The sequence below is a fragment of the Ochlerotatus camptorhynchus genome, unplaced genomic scaffold, assembly GCF_037179485.1.
Source record: "Ochlerotatus camptorhynchus isolate MF236.1 unplaced genomic scaffold, CSIRO-AGI_Acam_v1.1 ptg000211l, whole genome shotgun sequence".
Classification (NCBI taxonomy): domain Eukaryota; kingdom Metazoa; phylum Arthropoda; class Insecta; order Diptera; family Culicidae; genus Ochlerotatus; species Ochlerotatus camptorhynchus.
In genome coordinates, this window is record NW_027040701.1 from 1,760,125 (window position 1) to 1,783,247 (window position 23,123).

At 36.3% G+C, this 23,123-nt stretch overlaps 1 protein-coding gene across 4 annotated transcripts in view; it reads left to right on the forward strand.

The window, feature by feature from the left end:
• Ac3 (Adenylate cyclase 3) overlaps window positions 1–23,123 on the forward strand; it is a 145,336-nt gene that overhangs the window by 99,638 nt on the left and 22,575 nt on the right. For 3 of the 4 annotated variants that reach the window (XM_065224423.1, XM_065224426.1, XM_065224424.1), the window contains 4 exons: window positions 3,143–3,281; window positions 18,057–18,164; window positions 18,247–18,524; window positions 18,630–18,717. In XM_065224423.1, coding sequence (XP_065080495.1) covers window positions 3,143–3,281; window positions 18,057–18,164; window positions 18,247–18,524; window positions 18,630–18,717 — 613 coding nt within the window. The remainder of the gene's footprint in view (window positions 1–3,142; window positions 3,282–18,056; window positions 18,165–18,246; window positions 18,525–18,629; window positions 18,718–23,123) is intronic. The other variant, XM_065224427.1, reaches the window with a different exon arrangement.

Here is a 23,123-nt window from a genome sequence, read left to right on the forward strand (position 1 = left end):
CCAACACATGAAGTAAAATTGTTTTTTTTTTTTTTTTTAGGATTTCGCAATGTTGCGACCAAAAAGACCCCCTTTTTATATTTTTATTGGAAAGCTCATTTCAATCTTTAAAATTTGTCGAACCTCTTAACGGAATACCTTTATGAAGAGCTTTGATTGTGTTGTTTTATTTCCTTTAAATTCCGTTATAATTGCTTAATTTTTGACAGATACGCAAATTTCGGCTACTACTTGCAGACTTCATCAATGCCAAGTACTCAACACCACAAGTGGTACTTGGCACTGATGAAATCTGCAAGTAGTAGACGAAATACGTGTATCTGCCAAAAGATAAGCAACTACAACGGAATTTATAGGAAATAAACCAACACACTCAAAGCTCAAGCTCATTTCGTTTTTTGAGGAATTTTTTTTTTAAATCATCATGCCACATCGGGGTCTCATGTTTATTAATTTAAAGTACAATGCGTCTCCATTGAGTCAAAGTAAGTGAATAATCATGTGTTTTTAATAATTAAAATTGACTAAGGGCACAATCGGTATTTTTAATATGAAAGTAGTACCCATATCTTTCAGCTATGTTAGAAAAGTCATGATGTGTGTTATTGAGACAGCGCAATTTAAAACCTTTAGTTTGCTGAAAAAAGATCGAAAATCGACCCCGTATTTGAAAAATTATGAATTTTTAAATTTCGATGTGTTATCGAAAATAACAATTTTTTGACCCACTCTAACTCACGAAGATGCATGGCGAAGTAATAAAATACGGGTATATTTTTTTAATAAGTAGCAAATGCACAACGTTTGAGTTAAATCAGAGCAATTTTTTTCCGTTAGTTCTTTTTTACGTGGATTTGCTGATATTTAAGGAAATCAGCTGTACAAGCACAATTTAAAAAGATAGATTTCTGATTTCTTAGCTACTGGTTCATCAAATATGTATCTATTATCGGTGAAGTATTGGATTTATTTGGTTGAGTGTGTAAGAAGTTAGAGCTATTGTAGAAAAATGCTTTCTTTTCAATAAACTAAATTTTTTTGGGACACGATGAACCAAACATTTTTAAATGATGATCATTTGTAGTCATTATAAATACATTTTATGTGCCGTGATTTTTTTCAGCCCCCTTTTCGAAAATATTACATAATATTTGAAGATGAATTTGACAGATTTCTAATTACGGACATGTGAAATTAAAAATATTTGATGCGCAGAGAGGCTGATAAAATCGGGTCATTACTGTCGTGATTTTTTTTTTCGATTCCAATGTTGATATTGTGTGATATCCGAGGTGATTCCATCAATGGTAAAGTAGCATTTTGTTAATAATTTTAATATGGAATACCTTAAGCTATTATGATATTATAACCTTGGCCATATAGAATACATACTTAGAAAAATTGATGTAAATTTAGATGCTATGAGACTGACATATACGAGCGTCAATTTTGAAATAAAATTGAGTCATAATAGACACGAAATTCAGCTCAATCAAACGTACTTTTGAACTTTTCAGTCTCGGAGCACTTAATTTTACATGACATGTTTGTTTTTCGTCTCATCCTTTATGTCAAAGATGGATTCCGTCACGTGTAAGATTAGGTATTTCTAAGTGTGTAGTTATTATGTAATCATTTGATCTTAGTGGCAGCCCTAAGTATGCACCTCTGAAATTGCTGAAACAACCCATAAAAAATTGAAAAATATTCATTAAAAAACACCTAAATGATAATTTAAAACCCCGGTGAAAATCCCTAAAAAAGTGAGAATGATGCATCAAAAATATCACTATGATCCATATTTTATGTAAAATTTAGCAACACAATTTTAAAAATGTACCGCTAAATTTTTATAGGAATGCGTATTGAAATTGAAATTGTACTCATAAACATATTGGGAATGATCCATAGAATGTTCAACAATGAAATATAAACTAATGAAATTGATCCATAGAATCCAAAATATGGGATTGAATCCACAATATTATTGAACAATCCACATCCCCAATCTAAACCCCTATAAATCTTTACCATTTTTTGCACAGACTTATATTTTGGAGTTATGAATCAAACTGGAGAGTGGCCTAAAAGAAATCTGACACCTTTTTTTTTAAACGAAGCATCACATTCCTAAATCGGTTGGTTTTAAAATAGTCTTGATTTTCGCTTTTCAGAGAATAATTCAAATTTCCCCGGATGTAATATTTTAAATCCAACCAATTTAACAATGTAAAATATAAGCACCCTAATTAACCTAAGAGGAAGAAGAGACAATAGGTGGCCTTTTTTTAACCAATTTTCTGTCAAACGCGAACCAGCATCTGATTGGTAGGGTGAATATATAGAAACACGAGAACAGGGAATCTATTTTCTTGTATTTTGATAGTCGACTGCGTCGCTCATAACGAAATAGTTTTTGCACGGTCGTCACAGACAAAAAGAAGGCAGTTGTCTCCTCTTCCTCTTAGAAACTAACCTTTCGTGAATAAACCAGAGGTATATGAAAAGTGACACTTCTGATTACACACTTAGAAAAATTATGCCATGATTTTCAGCAAAACACACCAGCTGTCATTTGTTCCAAACTGAGATTATCAGCAATCGTTCATTATGTGTCGCGATCACTGTCGAGCACTCGACTGTACGAATCTTGGCAGTAAAAACCGATATTCAGCAAAAACAAGAAGACTGGAAGACATCGGAATTTGAAATTCAATACCAGAACCAGTGGTTATAGTTCCAGTAAATTTCCTCAACGTTGCAATTCACAGTCATCACTTGTTCCCCTGTTCGACTATCAAATTCAATCACTACAAAGGGAGTCCTAGCACCCAGATCAACATGAGTTTTTCGTAAATTATGTGTAAAACCTATGAAAGGAGGTGACTAAATAGAATTCTTATTTGAAATTAACTCATATTAGCCTTTTTTCTATACCAAATATGAAAAAAATGATGATTTGCTTTTTTTTTCCATCCCATTTCATAAATCCCACCCAAATCAACGGGCGAATCACCACACACGTGTCGACGGAAAACCATTTATGATCCCACGCACACATTTCGGGTGACGATGTGGGAACTAAAACCGAAACCACCCTACTTCACGCCTACACCCTCACCTAAATTTGGCCATCAAACAGCCGAGTCCATCTGTCGGAAAAAACGTTGAGCTTCCTGAATGGGGAATTCGAGGTGGAACCAGCGTTCGGTGAAAAGCGCGAGGAAGCGCTGCGGATAGCGGGTCTGAAGACGTATTTCATCACCAAAGTACTGAAACCGGTGAGTAAAATATTATGGACTGTTAATAGATGTCTATTATGGGAGCCATGTTCTGCTGAAAACTGAACGGTAGGATGATGAATTCACACAAACATTTACGATCAATGAGATTAGGAGGAGCCGTTTTGGTTGAAGGCATTTTTAAGAACTTAATATCGTACCATTTCCTATTCCAAACAAGCACTCTCCATCACAACATCATCATTGGTATTTCCTAAGCGAGACGATAAAATCGTTATTGAATGGCATGTGATCAAATAATCACATCATAGGGAACATCCAATAATGACGTAGCACATTATTGACCAACTGTAGACACCCCCTCGTAGCGTAGTTTGCCATGTTTTATGCATGACCGGTTCTAGCTCCTGAAATACAACCCCCCCTTCAAATACTGCGTCACTTATGCATTTATGCATGTTCCCATAAACAGTCGTATTGTTGAGCACATTTCGTGTCGGATTTTATCTCTGAGTCAAAATAATAAAAATGTTCTCTCGTGTGCAGAAACCCTAATTCTTCATGGTTTGCAATTGCCAATCAACCGAGTCTTCTCTTCCCTTTACCCTTAACCCTTGTCTCTATTCTTCCCTGACGGGTTCCAATCGCTTATTTTCCACACACACCCCGTCGTGATTGATTCGCGTTCCGAAACTCTGCCTACCGGCGCTTCACACGACTTCAGTGTTGAAGAGTTGTTTGGTAAATTTGCTGAACGTAATTCGATTTCATGTTCCCATCACAACCTTACCAATTGCACAACAACAACGACGGAACTCTTCCTTCAAGATGAAGCTCCCGCAGCTTGACGGTTTCCAGTAGGTAGACAGGCTGACGGAGACCAAAAGCACCGGAATCGCAAATCGTTTTCGATAAGATAGAAGCGCTTGCAACAGATTCTCCGGTAAATTGAGTCGATTTCACCTACCGTGATAACAAGCACGCGCTGATTGGCGAAATTGCTTCAGCCTCTTCACCTACCGATCCTAATTTTGATTCTACGGGTTAGGAACAGGCACATCTGACGACGGGAGTCAGCTTCCTGGCTTTTGGCAGTTGGCTGCAAACCACTCGTAACAGGTTTGCATGTTGCATATGGGAATACAGTCATGTTTCGATTTTAGATTTCTTTGCATCCCACCAGGTTTGAAGTTAGTTCTCTGAAAATCCTTCCAAATACTTGCTGTTGATAGAATTGATACATCACTGCCTGCAATATAACACCCTAAGTGAAGTGCATTAGGTTTTAAGTGCAATAAGTTCCTGGGGATGCAATTATTTAGCTATATTGGTTTGTACACACCCATACACCAGGCAGAAAATGCTGCATGCCAGAGCTTTTCCAGAAACAATATATATTTTATCGTCCCTCCTATCTCTGAGAGGCTATAAAGCATGTGTTTTCCAATGGGGATGGATGTGGATTATCCAGTTTAACTTGAATAGAGGTGCCCATAACTCTGCTGGACACATGCACCCACCGCAGCACATTGCTCGACATCGCTTTTAGAAACACGCAACTGGGACATTTGTCGGAAGTTTGTTTCCCACCGTGTTTTTCACAAGCTCCTCCGTCCATCGTCCACCCCATGTCAAGTAGTTGATGTATCGATATGTGATACCGAGGAAAAGTTAGTTGCCTCCATGGATTTCGGTTTTGTTTTCTATCGCATTCGATGGACGTTCCAAAAACCCTGGGGGGAGTTTTAAAGAGGCTTACATGATGCTTGATACAAGGAAACAAGGCTTGGCTTGAGAATTATATTGAGTCGTGGAACTTGGAAAGTTCCGAACACGCGACGCCTAATGATATGGGTTTGCATGAAAAATGTGTACTTATGGAATTGTGAAGGGAGAATCTGGTTAGCTAAATTCATGGATAAACATAGTGTGGCTCAAGGTAGTCACATGAACTAAATTAAATGTACTAAACAGGTGAGGAAAAAAATGTGCTAAACAGGCAAAAACTAAAATAAATTTGAATGTGAATTGGGGCTGGAGTCAAGGTTGCTAATTCTCATTTTGAGAATTATGAAATCATTAGATGTTATGATCATATTTTGAATTTGTAAGCCACAAGAAGAGGTTGCAAAGCATTTGTTTGACACATTTTTTTCCCTTTGTTAGGGTCATAATCACTGTGACCAATACATTGATCTTTTGTGATATATCCGCGTCCTTTGTTTTTAGTACATGTCGTAGTACCTCATTACTATCGAAAAGTAATGAGGTATTCGTGTTTGATACAGTAAATCATACATACTTGCTCTTCTCACAAGAAGCTTCATTCATTTGTGATGTTCCACATCAGTCAAAGCGTTTTGAGACCTTTCAAAATACGCGCCCTCTCATCAATCCAAATAGGTATTACATGAATCCTGATTCCATTGTGATGTTCCGTATCACTTTATAAATGCTTAGACCTTTCACCAAGGTCTTTTTAGCGACAAAATCAAAAAAAACTTAAACATTATAACCAGCACTTGGCTCAGGCTATCATCGATATTTAATCAATACGAACTGATATCTATAATTCGCTTCTTTTCTAGATATGTTTCTTTTCTAGCGATATTGGAGTTCTTATTTGTAAGTCTCGTATTTGAAATTTGTTCCATGACTAATGGAAGAGTAAGAACAGTTAAAAGACAACTTGTTTGAAAATCAAATTGAACAAGTAGTACTTCAGCCAGAATCAGAGGTGAACGCCTCCCTAAAAAAGAAAACGTAACCTAACTTCACTCAGAATGGAGAATTTTTCCAAGTACAACCCCTGTAATTACAACTGAATGGTTAAAAATACAAGCCGAAAATGTTAGCTCAATTGAATAATGGAATCGTCTATTTAATCACCATCAACCGGGCATTCAACTGTGTCCTGTCCTTCTGACTTCCTGGGCTATTTTCGTATCCTTGCGTTTTCGTCACAAATGCTAATAACAAAAACAAAGAAATAAAGCCAGATGCAGAGCCAAGAACAACTATTCCCTGATTGAATTTATTTGATCATTTCTACACTCAATCATCGTCGCCTTCAGGAGATACACAGCAGACGGAAGGAAAAACAGAAAACAGTCCTTGATTGTTTTTCCCTCGCTTCCGGTTTTCGTTCGGCAGCAAATCAATCTTCGAGCTTTTCTTGTTGGGCTGTTTCTGAGAAAGCTGCAAAAAGTAAACCTACGCATCACTAACAGCCTAAATTTTTTGTTCTGCCTCATATACTCCTTCGGCCGTGTGATGAGAAAAGGATTAATTATTCTTCTTTTATACATTCGGTTGAACATGTGCCAGTCATGATTGGAAGCCAGGTTATTTTCTTGGCGAAGCTTTATCACAACCGAAACCAAGAAACGACTCGTATTTCAGTCGAAAAAGCTTTCTTTGTGGCGATAAACTAAATCGGATTTTCCCAACATTTATCATTCGAAGTTATTTATAGGATATTCTAGGAAGAGAGATTCCCAGATTCCCAGATTCCCAACATGATTCGAATCAGGAAAGAACTTCACCTGCCATGTTCGTGCCGAGGCAATTGCTTTGATTAATATTTCCTTGAACGAAGGAAGAGAAACCATCTCTCCCAGGTAATATCATAAATTTCCCTAAATGAATAAAAAATTATCCTCCCGCACAGCTCGTCTCTGCTTTAATATGGTTAAAACTTGACACAGAGACCAACCAGGCTGAATGCTAGCGGCTCGCTGTATACATATATTAAAGGACGAAAGAGATCCGAGCAGACGGGTGGCAAGCCAAGAGTCTTCAGAGTCCTTGAGTACCCGGCCAAACTGCATACACATCACATCTCGTCAACTGTTCCTGGTCCATATGAAGCGACTGAAACTTTGTAGGGGAAAAAAAGTTCAAAGTAAGATAAGAACAAGTAGAAAAAGAAGCATCCTTCCTGTTGGGTAAAAGTGTATAAAGCTTTTTGCATCCATAAATTTCTCAGCAACACAATCAACGTGAAGCAGCCCTAGCCTAGCAGCGCCCATAGCTCCTCTGCTCGAGACGGCACTAGTGAGGTGGAAAATATTTACTCTCAACATTCGTTGTCAGGGGGAGCGAGATACGGACTAATATTTTACGCTTTTGGTACCTACCTATACCTACCAAGGCAACCAACATCGAATCCAGTGAGAAGCGCTAAGATGACGCTGAATTTATCTGTCGCCTACGGGTGTGAGTGATTGCACTAGTGCATGGTGAGACACTGGCAGATCAAAATGAAAATTAAAACTGATGCTTACAAAATGTGATCAACAATTATGTATAGTTTTTTTTTTAATTATGGAAAAAAAATATCAGATTTAAGTCAACTAAAATATTAATATTAGGGGCCTCGGATAATCTTGTTCAGATAAGGCATGGTATTACCAAGCCAGAGGCAGCGGGTTCGAATGTTTTGACTGGAAATTTTCTCGACTTGCCGGGGCATAGAGTATCATTACCACATAATATAAAAATGCAAACCTTGGTTGCCACGGAGAGCTGTCGAATATAAACTATGGAAACATTCCAAGAACACTCACTTTAGAAGTATCAAAAACCAGGAAGAAGAACTCTCAAAGTCTCGATGTTCCATATCTTGATATGAGACCATTTTTTCTCTGGTTTTCCCGGTCCCTTCAAACAGATTAGGGTAATGCATTTTGGTTGAACCTATCCAAAAATGAATCATGTTTGGACCTATTATTTCTAGTGATAATTTAGTCCATATTTTCTAAGAAACTTCTTCTAAAAGCTCATAACTATGAAGAAAAGTTCGTTTTTTTTTTAATTATCAACATGTGTTTTATAAGAATTTTTCAAATAATTTAGGCTTAATTGTGTTTTTATAAACAGTCCACTTTTATCTCACCATGATTCACTTTAGAATGTCTACAAGATGAATGTTTTGTTACGCTTGAGCTTGAGCTTGAGCTTGATTGACCGCCCACGGTTGCTACTCTGTTACTGCCAGATCAGCTGTAATTACACAGAGAACCAATAGACGATGCTTGGGACTAGCAATCATCCTCAATGTGTAAAAACAGGTGATCTTAAATTAGGCAATACCAGCGCCGGCCGCGCCCGAACACAGGTCAAGAAAGGAATGGGAAGATTGTGTTGACATGACACTCGCTTTGATGGAAGCCGAGAACACCTCTGCACTTCCACGAGGAATCACTGGGATGTTGGATAAGAGGGTTGGGTTTGCAGCAGGGTTCGTTTTGGTAAACGATAAGCTGAATTGATGTCCTAACGATCATATAACGCGAAGGAGCTTGGGACTAAACCCACGGTCTTCTGCTCAGTAAGCAAAAACGTTTGCCACTAGGCAGACGAGCACCTTTTTAATCACCGAGTTGCTGTTATTACCATGTAGTCATATTAACAAATAAAACGATTGACGAATCTTGAATGCGGATGGGCCTGAGATTAGACTCATGATGTTCTGCTCAGTAAGCAAAAACGGTTGCTCTAAGGCCACCGAGCCCCTCATATCACATAATACCGTTGCTCAAATTTGTGTATCCATTCAAACCCGGAACCAACGACAACAACGAGTTTCGCAAAATACACGATACACAAGCGATTTTACCATAAATCTCTTTGATATGTAAGGACCTGGGACCGCGTTTTTCTGCTCAGTTAGCAGGCCACTGTAACCGACGATCTTTCAAATCCGAAAACTAAAAACTACGAAAAAGTACTTAGGCCTTCATTAAGTTCCACTTTCACGCGACGTTCAATAACAGGGTCCTATCCAGGATTACATCTGAAAAATCCAAATCTGGCAAACGCCCACCTAAACCTGTTCTAATCCACCTGAAATGACTAACGAATGGAAGACTTTGACTACCCAGCCATGCAATAGTCTCATTCCGTGCCTTATGGCAACTTGATGATTCTATTGCGCTCATCTTTTGGCACCACCCAGGGGAGACTTGGTCCTGTACCCAATGCTTAACTTATCTCTATTCCACTCAGCTACTCGCAATGTCTTGTGATATAGTGGGTGGAATATTATTATATGAGACAATTCAATGCAGACGTCTTTCCAAATTTGGCAGATCGACAGGTAATCGGTGAGTTACCACGATAGTTGCTATTCAACAACTCGACAACGTCCCATCGTCAACGCCTGCTATGAGAATTTCCCATTGCAGACGCCAACGAAATGACGTCATCGAGCTATCGATCAACTACCCTGGTTATCGCCTGGTACCTTATAGCACGATGCTAGGAGGCGAACCGGAAGAATCGATGAGCTACCTCTCCCCCACAAGATGAATGTTTTGTTACGTATTCAAAACTTCTGTGCAGTATAATAAACTTCATGTTAGCAGACTTACCCCCCCCCCCCCCATTCATTGCTTTCTAAACATTTTTTAATACATTACCAACCATCTCACATTATATCGTGACGTTACAGCGGTGGTGCCTTTTTAATCAGTTGTTTCAATATAACTGGAAAACATTGCCAAGCAGATTTGGAAAGTGTTTTGAAATAGAATAAGAACTGATCAATAGTTTGTTTGAGTAAATCAAACCGTTTTGGTGAGCGGATTTGTTGCATGACGTTACAACGTTGAACTATTCAAATAAAAATACTATCGATCACTTCTTAAACGAAATTCAACCCAATTCCCAAATCTGCAATAATTTTGCATTTTTTGCACTTTGCATTTTTTCCGATTAAGTCTAAACAACTGAAAAAATAGGCACCAGCGTTGCAACGTCACGGTAGAATGTATCAAAGGCCATATTTGGTGTTCTTAGGGCCAGTTTGGTTGGTTGGTTTTCTTTATTTAAGATACTTTCAGCCGTTGGCTATTTTATCGCAGTGGGACAGTTTGGCTTCGTTAAAATAATTTTGATGAATTTAAGATTATTCAATTGGAGGCTAGTGAAGGGTGTGTGGAGGGTTTAAACCGTTTTGGCTCTACACAGTAGACAATACCGTAATCTCAGTTTTTGCCCCCAATCATTTTGTCACTCAGTAAAAGAGATGGCAACGAATGGGAGCCAAAACAAACCACCTAAAAGTGTCATAATTTAACGGTAAGAGGAGGATGCGGCAAATCTTCGTGAACTGATCAATAGCTATTTTTATACAGTTCTGATTAATCATTTCATTTTTGGGCTATTTTATCAATATAAGATCATTTTGGCGTCCACCTCTTTGATATATGTATACTCATTTTGGTGATTTTTAGCTATTCTGACGTTTCTAAGTAATTATAATAAATTGATTTTGGCGTTTTTTTGGAACATGTTATCGATTTTCCATCAACTTTGCGATTTTAAGCACATTTTAATATTTTAAAATCCGTTTCGGTCTTTGTCGATTCTTGGTAATTTTGGCGATTTAAAGGTCATTTGTTTTAATTTAAGGACCATTTCGCCTATTTTAAGATCACTTTGATGTGTTCTTAATTACAAACAATGTTATTTTTTAATTAGTTTATGATTTTAAAAATGCAAATGTTCCTGAATTTCACAGCAGACTGAATAACATAAATTGGCAAAACCTTTCAAAAGATGAAAACGACCTGGACAAGGCTGTTGACATATTTTATACTACCTTATTCAATATCATTGAAGTATTCGTTCGTAAAAGACTAAAGAGAATAATGAACAGCGCCAAATATCCTGTGTGGTATACACAAGAAATCAGAAATATTAAAAACAAGAAGCAAAACGCACACAAGTCGTATAAAAAGTTTAAAACGTCACAAAATTTAGAAAAATACGTTGACATTTGCGGAGCACTTGAGACAGAAATATCGTCAGCATATGAGAATTACAATTCAAGAGTAGAGAACAATATAAAATCTGATCCCAAAACGTTCTTTAACTTTTCGAACGAAAAAATTAAGTCATATACATTCTCATCACGCATGCAGTTCGAAGAGTGTGATAGCACTGATAGTGAGGATATTTGTAACATATTTGCTCGTTTTTTCCAAAACACATATAAGAAATCCAGTAATGCTCTCGATTTTTCTTACCTACATGAAGGGGAAAATGACGTATCAGTTAATAATATCACTGTTAAATAAATTTTTATGACTCTTGAAAGTCTCGATGCCGGCAAAGGACCTGGTCCTGATGAAATACCTCAATTTTTATTTAAATAAATAGCAACTAGTTTTGTTAAACCATTGTTTTGGCTTTACAATTTATCTCTCAAAACAGGTGATTTTCCAAAAATTTGGAAGAAATCGTTTTTAGTCCCAATATATAAATCTGGCAAACGGCCAGACATTAAAAACTATAGAGGTATTGCAATTAAGTCATGCATTCCTAAAATGTTTGAAGCAATTTTTAACCAGAAAATATTTATCCAGGTTAAGCATCGCATTTAAAATAATCAACATGTTTTTTTTAAAGGTCGGTCAACGTCTACTAATCTGTTGAAATTTGTAAACTTTTCTATTGAGGCAATAGATAGAGGTAATACCGTTGAAATCTTATACACTGACTTTAGTAAGGCCTTTGACAGAGTAGACATTCCCTTACTTCTTTTTAAATTAAAACGTTTAGGTATGACAAGTACACTTTTAAAATGGATTGAATCATACTTGACAGAAAGAATACATATGGTCCACTTTAAAGGAAAAATGTCCTCGCCAGTTAATGTTACCTCGGGAGTTCTACAGGGATCTCATTTAGGTCCTTTATTATTTATTTTATTTGTGGATGACGTGAAGTTTGTGTTAAATCGTTTAAATGTGCTCATATATGCTGACGATATGAAACTGTACATGGAAATCTTTAATAATTTGCATTACATTTTCAAAATTTTCTTGATGATTTCTACAATTGGTGAGTTAAAAGTCTGCTGGACATTAATGTTAAAAAATGCAATATTATATCTTGTTCAAGAAAACACACTACTCTAGATTTTACATGTACTCTAGGAAACCAGCTGGTTGTAAGGTGCGATAAAATTAGGGACTTAGGAGTAATTCTTGACTCGAAGTTGACATTTGTAGATCATGTGAATGGCATTTTTTCATATTTCAATTCACAAAGCAAATAATATGTTGGGATTCATAAAAAGATTTAGTTATTATTTAAAGACCCATATACCATCAAAACACTTTAAATAGCTTACGTGAGATCAATTCTCGAATATTGCAGTGTGGTTTGGGCTCCATACCATGAAACTTATATAAATCGTATAGAATCAGTTCAAAAACAGTTTTTGTTATTTGCTCTTAGGAAACTAGGCTGGACCTCTTTTCCCCTTCCTTCTTATGAGTCCAGTTGCATGTTGATAACATTGAAACACTTAAGAAACGAAAGAAACGAAGAGAAATTTCCATGATTTCCTTTATTAATGATATTATCTCACAACGCGTAAATTCAGAAAAAATATTAGCAAGCTTAAATTTTTACGTACCATCACGCAAGTTAAGAACTCGAAATGTATTTCAACTGTCACCTCAAAGAACGAATTATGGTAAAAATTGACCAATCAATAGAATGATGAGAGTGTATAATAATTTTTGTGAGGGTATAGATAAATATAACGATGTCTAAATATACAGTAAGGAGAACATTAACTGCTAGGATTTCATCTCGTTAAGTTTAAAACAATTTTTATTTTTTAGATATTTGTATATGCAGTCTACATTTACTGACAATTTAAAATAAAACGTATGTTTTAAAATAGCATGTAAGGCAACAGCACTATTGTAAAACGGTCTACACTGATTGACGACAAATAAATAAATAAATAGTTTGTGACTTTTCGATATTTAAGTTCATTCTGAGTCTGGCGAAGACAAATCGCAGTCACTTTCAGACTGCTACGATGAATTTCAAATTTATAAACAAAGCTAATTTAATGCGAGACTCTCTCGATACAAATATAAGTAGGGGAAATGGCTCTAATGTTGGCCTATGGGGCAAAATCTGCGCTTTATCAATTTTATCTAGATGAACGCGTCATTGGACCGGTACTTATGGATATTTTTGGTCGATATTGAAAATTTAGTCAATTGCTGAATTTATGTATGGTCCCAAATTTGGGGCACTTAGGCCAATATTGCATCCATTTCCCCTATTTGATGTGTTTGATTTTTTGTGTTTTTAGATAGCAATTGGAATTGCGGAGTCATGTGAAAAGTTGTAACTATACGGCAAGTGCAGTGGTAAAACAAAACATAATCATGGTAATTTTTTGAAGTGATTTATGTAAACGTAAACGATTGGTTTTTACTAGAAAATTCAAAACATTCCTCTATTTTCTTCTCGTAACAAAAAAAAATATTCGGTTTTGACAGTTAAATTAGTTTGAAAATAATAGCGTCAAGGACATAAAGGACAAGCCAATGAAAGAGCAAAAAAAACATTCAATCACTCACGAACAGGCGACTCACACCACTTGCCTTCGCTCACACTGCAGGTAACTGGTAACTAAGGCATTTTTCCATATTGGGTACCATCACAGAAGAATAAACGTGCTGACTGAGTGCTCTGCTGTCAGTGACTCGTTTACTTACCAATCATTGAGACTCTCACGAGACGTGAATGATGAAGCGGATGACTGTTCATTAGAGTGATGCAAAATTTGAAATTTTCGCTCCACAATACTTAAACGATTCCAAATCGGATCCTGACTAACCTCTCAAAATTTGAAACCATTTAGTGAGAAACTGAGATGGCACAAACCATTTGAAGTTTGTATGGGTATTACTATGGTAAAACCAAGATTTTTGTTCATGTCTATCTAATAATTCACCATATCGGTCTGCTTCAAAAGCTTTCAATTGTACTTGTAGGAAATTTTTCCAGTTACAACTTTGCTCAAGACCACTTTTTGATTAAATGCAAGGATCGAAAGTTATCAGTGGTTCAATGCGCTGATGTCTTATTATCATGCTCAATCAACTGCTCAGCAGGCAACATTGGTGTTTCTGGGGCGTTGAAAGGGACACAAAAATCATGGCTACTATGTCACACTGCAAAATACAGTGTTGCCTACAGAGCAGCTGCTTGATCATGTCATAAGTTTACCAATCTCTTAAATAATTAATAACTTTTTCCTGTCTCGTTTTACATAGAAACGATCTTTAGCAAAGTTGTAGCAGAGAAAATTTTCTATAAGAATGGCTATCGAACTGTTTCGCAGCTCAATATGGAAAAAGACTAGAAGGCAATGAACAAAAAGTTGAGATTTCCCATAGTAATTTACATGTAAACTTCAAATGGCTTGTGCGAAGTCTGTTCCTAACCAAATGAGTTGTAACTCTGGGAGGCTAATCAGGATCCGATTTGAAACCATTTAAGCACTGTGGAGCGAAAAAGTCAAATTTTGCATCAGTCTACTGTTCATATTCATATTAAAATGACTCATTGAACCTGACTGTTTAACGCACTGCTTAGAAGTTGTTTATTATTAAACGAACCTTCTTTTTATGAAAGTGATAAGTAGGGTGGCCCTCATTTTAAATTAAATCTGGAATCTTACTTTTTTGTGTTAAGTTATAGATGGTTACATCCTTCAGCAAAGTTGTAGAAAAAATGTGCCAAGCTACTTTGCTAAAGACATCGTTTTTTTAGCTCTTCATTTGACCATGCTAGAACTATTTTTCTGTTTTAAAGTAGGGTCCCCCAAAAAAAAAAGTGCAGTACCCAGGTATAGAAAATCATTTGCATTCATTTCGTCCATTCATCTACATTCATTTGCCCCTAACATTTTTCAACAACAGAATTCCGTTATAATTGCTTATCTTTTGACAGAGACGCGTATTTCGTCTACTACTTGCAGACTTCATCAGTGCCAAGTACTCAACACCACTGATGAAGTCTGCAAGTAGTAGACGAAATACGCGTATCTGTCAAAAGATAAGCAATTATAACGGAATTTAAAGGAAATAAACCAACCCACTCAAAGCTCTTCATAAAGGGATTCCGTTAAGAGGTTCGACAAATTTAAAGGATTAACAGAATTCCGCAAAATGCTGTATGGAACTTTTATAGGTTTTGTTATTAGCTACAACTTTTCTTAGCAAATCAAATCCGTATCTCTTATGCATGACGAACCAGAGCGAACAGAAGCCACTACTGTTTTTTAATGAATGTATTTTACATTCACTGAAAAACAGTAACAAGTTCTGCCCGTTCTAATTCGTGATACATAAGAGATACAGATTTGAGACATGGAAAAAAGTTGTCACTAATAACAAAACCTACTAAAGCTCTAAACATCGTTTTGCGGACTGCTGTTGATGGAAAAAGTTGGAGGCAAATGAATGTAAATGAATGTAAATGATTTTCCATGCCTGGCAGTACCCAGGGTTGAAAAAATCACCAGTATTCACTATGAAATGAATGTTTCATCCATAGTGAACTTTGATGAATTAAATACCCGTTCGATTTTGGCTAAAAAACCACAAAACCATTCGTTTTTGAAATAGGGTTCGAGCTTGGTACCAAGCCAAAATTGAACGGATTTTGAAAGTAATGTATTGTTGCTCCTTGTGATAACAAATTTTAATAAAATATTTATTGTTTATTGCGTCTTAATCATAAAGATGACTCACGGTGGTCCAAAATTAACGAAATCAAACATTAAATAAAAGAACATAAAACCTTTCAATTTTGGCACGGTTCCAATTTTACCCTAAAAACATGTTAATATCTCAGGCAGTTTGAATGATAATTTTATTTTTCATACGGCTTTTGAAAGGTCACGGAGATCACAACATTTAAGTTTAATACTACGAGAATAATTAGTTTTAATCTGAAGTAAATAAGCTTTAATTAATTCGGAAAGTACTAGTAACTCAACTCATAAACGCCTTAAAGAGAAAATGTAAAACAAAAAAGATAGAATAACAAAATTGATATTTTTAGAGGCACCGTAAGAAATTGCAAAAATAGCTTTACCACGGTTAAATGAAGAGCTACCGTAGACATGATAAAGTATTGCTTGCATTTTTATTTTTATTAAAATACGCTGAATAATGAAACCAAATAAGAAATTTAAATTTTAAATCAGGACCACCCTAATCAATGTTTCTTCAAAAACTATTTTCAACCATCTTTTTTCAAGATACCGTAACGCTTCGTTTGACCATTAGGGTTATTTTTCTGTATTTTATTAGGGTGCCTCTTAAAAAAATAGTTTTTTTTTTCAAACTACATTGTTTTACATTTCTTTAAAAACTAGTCTAACGAAGACTATTAAAACTAGTTATCGCCTATATTTATACACAAGACAACAAGTTGCCTTCCACAGTTATAAATTGAGAGCATTCGATGCCTTTGCCATTTATGCATTTGTATAATTGTGTGCCATGTTCCATCATACTCTATGCCCAGAAAAATCGAGAAAATTTCCAACCCGAAAAGTTCCTAGACCACACTGGGAATCGAACCCAGCCACCTCCAGCATGGTCTTGCTTTATAGCTGTGCCTTTACTGACTGAGCTAAGGGAGGTTCGATTACTACATTTACTCTACAAAATTAAAAAAAAAATAGTGTACATTTCTGTTCAATATGATGCACATAAATGGAGTGTCACATATCATATACGTTTACATTATGTATCATGTAAATTTCTAACACATTTCATGCAATGTTACAAATATTGTATACAAAAGCCCATCTTTGTAAACAACATTGTTTGCAAGTTGCTCGGCTGCGTGAAATGAAATACAAGTCAACGTGAATGAATGTTTACATCACAATCAAAATTCAGAATTTTTATCTGTGTAGAAGCAAATGAACAAACAGTTTGGATTTCCCATAGTAATTGCCATACATAATTCAAATGGTTTTGTAAACAAACGAGTTCAAATTTTGTTAGGCAAATAAGGACCCGATTTGGAAACGTTTAAGCACTGTTGAGCGAACATTCCAAATATTGCCTCAGTCTAATGTACAGTATCCCTTCGATATTTCAACATTCTGTAATCCCAATGCAATGCCAATTTTGACTCTCGGTAATCCGACGAAGCCACATTAAAAAGTACGCAAACGTCATTTATGATGGGTCACCGCCAATATGAAAACTGATACCTAATAGGCTATAAAGCAGACTGTGCCAAACCTTTATATATGTGATTTTTTAAAATGGATGTTCGATGAACTTGAAGCATGTTCTGCATTTTGGTTATTTCTGACATTCGGCCAAAAATTAGTATTGTATATATAAATCAACAGTATTTAGTATAGTCGGTTTATTTCCAAACTCCACCAAAATAACACATTAGCAACTACGTAGCATCTATGGGGGCGTCGATGAGTCGCTGGCCTCCAGTTAAGTAGATTTTACATAAACAATATCCTTCCTTTCCTTGTAACGGAGAAGATAGGCGTAACCGGCAATGGTAACTGTCATGCTTTTCCTATTCTGAACATTGATTGGAGAACTATCCACTTCCGAATAGTTATCCTTGAGCAATCAGAATAAGATCGTTAAAGTAGATACTTGACAGTATGCAACCTATGAATTACTCCGTTACAAACGCAACGCAACGTGGGGGAACTGTAGTTAACTAGTCTATTAGATTGAACTCCTCCCGATTAGTTCCCAATTCGTCCCACCTTCGAAAAACTTAACAATTTGTAAAAGAAATCCATCAAATTGACCCACTATGCGCGACGATCTTATGTCTTCTAGAGAAAATAGCTCACCATCCTATCAACACGCAACCACACCACCCAGAGACAGATACCCGGTTGTTGAAGGCGTGCCTTGAATGTGGTCTGGGGTTTTATATTGTTTTTGCTTATCCATTTTCTCTATTTATCGCCTTCATCCACCGTGGCAGTTCTGCCAAGCCGAGCACCGAATGAATGGCTCCGCCGATCCCAAGGATGCTGTTATTGAACCGGATGGGCCGTCGGAAGTATTTCGCGAAGACGAGGAAGAATCCAAGGTATGTTCAAACCACCGGAAAGAGGCTGAGCCTCGTTCAATTTTATCGTTTCTAATGGTATTAATATTCCTCCCTCCCCAAGCAGACTCCAGCCAACGACGAGGAATCCAACGCCGGCTTGGACGACAAGGCGATGGAAAGCGCCGCCGAGGACTATAAGGTGCGGCTCCGGAAGGAACTGGTCAGCCGTGACGGCCACCAGGAAATCTATAAGGATATCAATGCACTACTATGGTTCAAAAACAGTGAAATCCAGCAGGCCTACGCTCAGTACCGGCAGCCGCACAGTTCCATTCCGCTGCTGGCGGCACTCATCGTTCAATTTATCGGCATCATTTTCTCCACCCTAGTTCTTCCACGGTAAGTGAAGCTTGGTTTGGGAAAAGTTTTCCCCGTCACCGTTGACGTGCCTTTCCCGTTGATGGTTGCTTCATTTTACGACTTTGGTCGTTTTTTTATTTGCAGTACATCGGTACACTTTGAGATCGTCATCCCACCGCTAGTGATCATCGTCGTCCTGGTCTTCATCTCGGTGGCGGAAAGTTTTCCCAGGGTAAGTTGAATCAATGATTGTCGGTTAATGGCGGCCAAGTGGATTATGTTTATGCGCCCGTACGATTGGAACCACTTAAAACTTTGGAAACTTTCGGGAACTTTTTGGGATTTGTACACATTGTACTACAGGATTTTTGGATAATTTTCTGTAGACTGAGAGAAGTAAATTACAACCATATTGAATAACGCCACTACAATAAATTTAAAAAAAAATGCATAATCATAACTGGTACATGGAGAAGCCATAGACTAAGGTGGAAATCAAACCATTAATCAAAACATGTGATTATTAACATAACATGCAAAACAAGTTTATCGTGAAATCAAATTATGAATCAGACAAAAACCAAAAAACATCCCTCGCATCGTCAATCACGGTGCATATAAAGAGCGAAAAAAAAAATTCCCAGCTGATATTTTTTCACTTATTTCACGGACGGAAACAGCAAAAAATAAACCGCACTGGGTGCGAAAATAGAAAATGCAAGGAAAACAAGACAACCTAGACAGACAGGCGCACACACACACAGACAGAGTGTGAGAACGTATTCAAATGCTTTCACTTCGCCAACATCTGCCAGCCGTATTCGCCTGCCATTCGGGATAACCTCTTTTACCTCAATAACTCAACTCCCGTAATCCATTCTCCCCATCATAACCTTTCCTTCGCGCTCATTGTTGGATAAAAAAAAAGTGGTCTCATGTTGCTCGGGGAGCAGAAATAAAAGAAATATAAATCATTATAAATTGAAATAAAAAATCCTCTTCATTCGATTCCCTGGTTTCCCACCTCCCCACACCACAGCAAGAATACATCGTTAAAGAGTGGCAATGCTGGTGCTAGAATACAAAGAGTCGGGGGTCTTAACAGATGGAAAAAAAATGGGAGGGGGGGTCGTTTTTGTCTTCCATCCTTTATCCTTGTGAACATATAGATTCACTGCCCAAGGGTCGCGATGCCACCAGCGTGAAATGGTTTGTCCAACTGAACAGGCTGAACATGGTGAAAATGATGATTGAAGGTTGAGTTGAAGTGATGTTTATTTGATTATATGAGTGTGGTTCATCCCACATCCCACATCCAATCATTTATTTTTGAATTTGCCTACATGATAAGGCTTGAATCTATTTTTGTCAACTTAACTGATTTGAAAGTCAAATAAGGATCATTCATAAACTACGATAACACTTCCCTTTCTAAACTGTCTACGTGGTTGGTAGAAAGCCCCAACATATACATACTTTTGCATTAATTATGGTAAATTTAATTTGAACGTAATATGTAATGTAAACACGCGGAATATTAAGTTTCAGCGAGGCATGAAATTAAACCATCAACATTAATTAGTTTGTTCCAAGTGCGTTGACAACGGGATTGATAGGTTATGCAAAGGAATAGGATATGAAAGAAAAGGTGTGATTACAGTGATAAAAGGGCAGCGCAATATCGTTTATGTTTGTAGCCTGAGTCTGGTGAAGACGTAATCATTTTCGAACTAATTCACGGTTTCTTTGGTGAATAATTTTCAAACAAGCAAAATAGCTATCTATGCAACAAGTTGCAGAAAGAAGATTTTTTCAACACAAGTCGATGTTTATTATTAATTACCTAATAATTACGAAGAGTGTGGGAAAAAAAAATGAGTTTTGCAACGAGTTACATACAACATTGTTGCACTCAAAAGAGTGTCGAAAAGTATAACTATTCGGCACTGGATGCTGAAAAGTAGTACTTTTCGACATTTATATTTTAGTTATGAAAAATAGACCATTATGTTATTCAAAATAGTGTCGAAAAGTGGTACTTTTCAGTAATGAGTGCTAAAAAATGGCATTCGTGAAACCTTCTCTTTTCGTATTTGCTGTGATCCAGAGGTATTTCATCCCGTTCGTACCTCGAACGGTGCAGAGAAGCCAGAGGAGAAGTTTAGCCACACAATAACGATGTCTTCACCGCTAAGTTTGTGATTTTCACGAAAGATCACGTACACGCACACGACCAACTAATGATTCGATTTAATTGCCCTAAACATTGACACTGAAATATCATTTTCGGATCGGCTAGAAGAATTCGAAAGTTTCATCCTCAGTCAGGATCAAGGGTCAGGAATTAAATCTAGCAGGAAAAATTAAATAACAATCTGCAATTGAGTTGACCTCTTCAGTAAATTTTATTGGATTAATTATGACTACGATTTGGTGGATAAAAATAAATCAAGTTTTGGCCGCAAATATAGTGCTGCGATACAAACTGTTTTTATTTCACAACGTGAATTTCAGGCACATTTTATATAACTTCGTATATCTCAGTTGTTTGAAGAAGTACAGCTTATATGTCTTCGAAAACTTTTCATTATATTCTACGTTCTACCACTTTGCCCAGAACAACAAACCCAGGGCTGCTAGCGAGTCACTTTTTAGCGAGTCACTAAAAAGTCTCTTTTTTTAAGGCCAAGTCACTTTTTCTTGTAATAAGTCACTATTTCAAACTTTTTTAAAAATGAATTTATTTCAAGATTGATCGTTTTTCTGGATAGGCCTATATTTTGTTCTTTTTTTGAACAATTCGAAGTTGACGACATGGTATAGAGTTTTTTTTTTACGTTTAATTGTTCATCTCTATCTACAGGGTATCCATTCATTTCCAGGTTTATAATAAGAATGCTTTTTATGAAATGCGTTAAAAATATGTTTTTAACGCAAACGTTTTTAAGACAGTTTTAAAGAAACAGCCTTAGCTCATATCCATGAAATGTTGAAGTTGAACACTTACTGCATTTTAGTAAGTCTAAGATCACAACACTTTTAATGTCTTGACGTTTCGTATTATCAAAAATGTGGAAACTTTAATGAAGTTCTATTGATCTCAGAAAAGCTAGATCTAGAGATCTTTGGGGAATTCCAGAGATCTTAAGGGGAAGTCCCCGAAACTTTAGCTAAGACTATTGAATTAGTTTAAAAATCTATAAGTGTGAGTTTCAGGATAGTTCCATGAGGTGCTAAAATAAAATCGAGAACCCTTAAGATGTTCCGAGAGATTCAGTATAGAGACCTTCAGAAAATTTATGAAAACTTCAGAAATATTCCAGGAACTTCACAGAAAGCCAGAGAATTCCAGAGAAGTTTAAAACTTCCATTTTTTTTAAGCAGAACTGAGACCTTCATTATAGTTGAGAATTTTAGGGAAGCTCCGAGAACATGAAGACAGATCTTAGAATTAAAGGGCACTTCAAAAAAATTCAAGGAAATAGCAGAAACCAGAATTTCCAGAAATTTCGGTTTGCTCAAAAAAAAATTCTGGAACGCAATTAAAATTATATGAGCATCCGGAAAATGTGAGAGTATTTCAAGGGTGTTATATCATGGAATTTTCAGATCTATAGGAAATTCGAAAATTTAGCTAAGTTGATTAGAGAACATCAACGAAGTACCATTAATTAAAAAAAAAAAAAGCGAGAACTTTTAGCAAGCACCGATATTTTCAAGATTTTTCAGAGAACTTCTAAGAAATTTAGATATTTTTGATTGTTTCATTGTATTCAGTGAAGTTCCGAGTACTTCGAGGACGATTAGATAACATCAGAAAAAATCCCATTAACTTAAGGAAATTTGCAGTGACGTACAAGGAGTTCCTTGGAATTATGGGATATTCGGAGAATTCTATGATTGATACGAAAACTTTAGAAGCTTCAGGGAACTATAAATATATATCAGAAAATTTATCGGAACATTTGATCAATTTATAGAAATTAACGCAAGCATAGAAAACTTCTTGTAGGGAAAATTAGTGATTTAAGGCAAAGTTCCGTGAGCGTTTATAAACTTTATAAAACTTAAGGAAAATTGTAGAACTTAAAGACAATTAAATCAATTCCAGTAAAATAGTGGTAATTATTTCGCTACGGAGTGGAAGCCTAAAGAAGTTCTTGAAATTTCAGAATAACTTCGGAAATTTCACAGAAGTACAGAGATTTTCGGTCTATGGAACTTAAGGCAAGATCCGAGAACTTCAGAAACTTTTATGGACATTTCGGGTGCATTTCAAATAAGTTTAGTAAAGCTCCAAAAACAAAGGAAATTTCAGGGGAGTTCAGTTCAATTAGTTTCACTAAATAAGCGGTAAATTTCAAGAAGTTTCCAGATTTTCAGAGAAATTTAGAGATGTTAAGAAAATTATTAAATTTTTCACATATGTCCAAAAATCACGCAAGCTTAAACATTTTTAGAACAGTTCAATGATATTCATGGTAGTACAACAAGCTTCATGAGAACTGCAAACACTTTAAAGAAGTTTCGAGAACTTCGAGAAAAATATTGATCTCGCTAATAAAGCTCTAAACAAAAAAGCTTCAAGAAAGAACGGATATCCTCAGAGCAGATATATTCCAGAGCAGGGAAATTACA